At 42.9% G+C, this 1272-nt stretch overlaps 1 protein-coding gene across 1 annotated transcript; it reads left to right on the top strand.

The window, feature by feature from the left end:
• Window positions 1-47: 47 nt before the first annotated feature.
• Window positions 48-839, top strand: Pmar_PMAR014343 (Aldose 1-epimerase precursor, putative; the record flags this gene model as incomplete). The annotated part of the gene is made up of 2 exons (XM_002779443.1): window positions 48-241; window positions 478-839. Coding segments are annotated over 2 exons (556 nt in total), but the record flags the coding sequence as incomplete, so codon positions are not given.
• Window positions 840-1272: the final 433 nt, after the last annotated feature.

Raw genomic sequence — 1272 nt, forward strand, 5'->3', positions numbered from 1 at the left:
CCCGGCAATTTGGATGTCACTGTTGTTTTCACAATCACCGGTAGCAGGTTGACGATGGAGTACTATGCCACTACTGATGCTACTACTGTTATCAATCTGACACATCATACTTACTTCAACCTCAACAACGACCATTCACAGACTATACGCGACCACGAGTTATGTCTACCAAATGGTCACCAATTCGTGAAGGTTGAGAACAATGGTATCCCCATTGCTGGTGCTCCATCTGATGTTAAGGGTAAGTTGATTGCTTCGATTCTTCAAGGTCTGTCTGCTTTCGATGTTGTGTGGAATGTTCGATTCCGGTATTATGTTGGATCATTTGATGTTGTTGATTCTGATCGTGTCGGTCGTACTACATTGTTGATTTTGTTTTTGCTCGTTGGAGAATAAGTCTGAGAAAATTATTTTATATCGTTTACTCATCTGACGTTGCTGAATCGAACAAGCTAGCAATGAATTTGCTCTTCTCAGGTACAGCTTTCGATTTCACCTCTCCGAGAATTATTGGTGATGCCCTTTCCGAGAAAGACCAGCAGTTGACTGAGATGGATGGAATTGATCACAACATCGTCATTTCTGGCGAGGCTAAGGAGATGAGGACGGTTGGCAGTTTATTCTGTGCCGCCACTGGTCGTCGTGTGGATATTACCTCTAACGAGCCCGGTATTCAACTGTACACTGGAAACCATCTGCCCATGGAGAACAATGGTGTTGCCATCGAGACGCAGCACTATCCCAACTCGCCCAACCGTCCTGATTTCCCGTCAACTCTTCTCAGACCAGATGAGAAATATTACTCCAAGACAGTATATGATTTCAGTGTGGTTGCGTGATTGAACTTTATGATAAAACAGGAGATATTTGCTGTTACCTTCGCTGTTTAGATGTTCATTTTTTGGTGGAATGCTAATTTCTCTTGAATGTTGGTTCTGTTGAGTAGTGAATTAATACGGTAATTACTATGTTGGAGCATCCAACTTTTGTTCCTTGCACTGGTGGCTCTGTAGTTTTGACGGGTTCGTGTCAACTAAGGAATTGCGAGGTAGTTTGGCAAAATTAGCGGTGGCCATTGGCGATGTAGCTGAGGCAAAATGATCAAGAAACGAAAAATACTCCACTTCTTCTTGCTTCTCTGTGGTAAGTATCTCGAACCTCAGTGAATTCATAATTCCTTTGAGTCTCGTATCTTTATCTTCGCTTCGCTCGAGCTCTACCTTCGCAGACTGCACGCTAGAAATTTTTGTTCATTGCTGACTGAACACAGAT

This window comes from Perkinsus marinus (assembly GCF_000006405.1).
Source record: "Perkinsus marinus ATCC 50983 genomic scaffold scf_1104296947316, whole genome shotgun sequence".
Taxonomy (NCBI): domain Eukaryota; phylum Perkinsozoa; order Perkinsida; family Perkinsidae; genus Perkinsus; species Perkinsus marinus.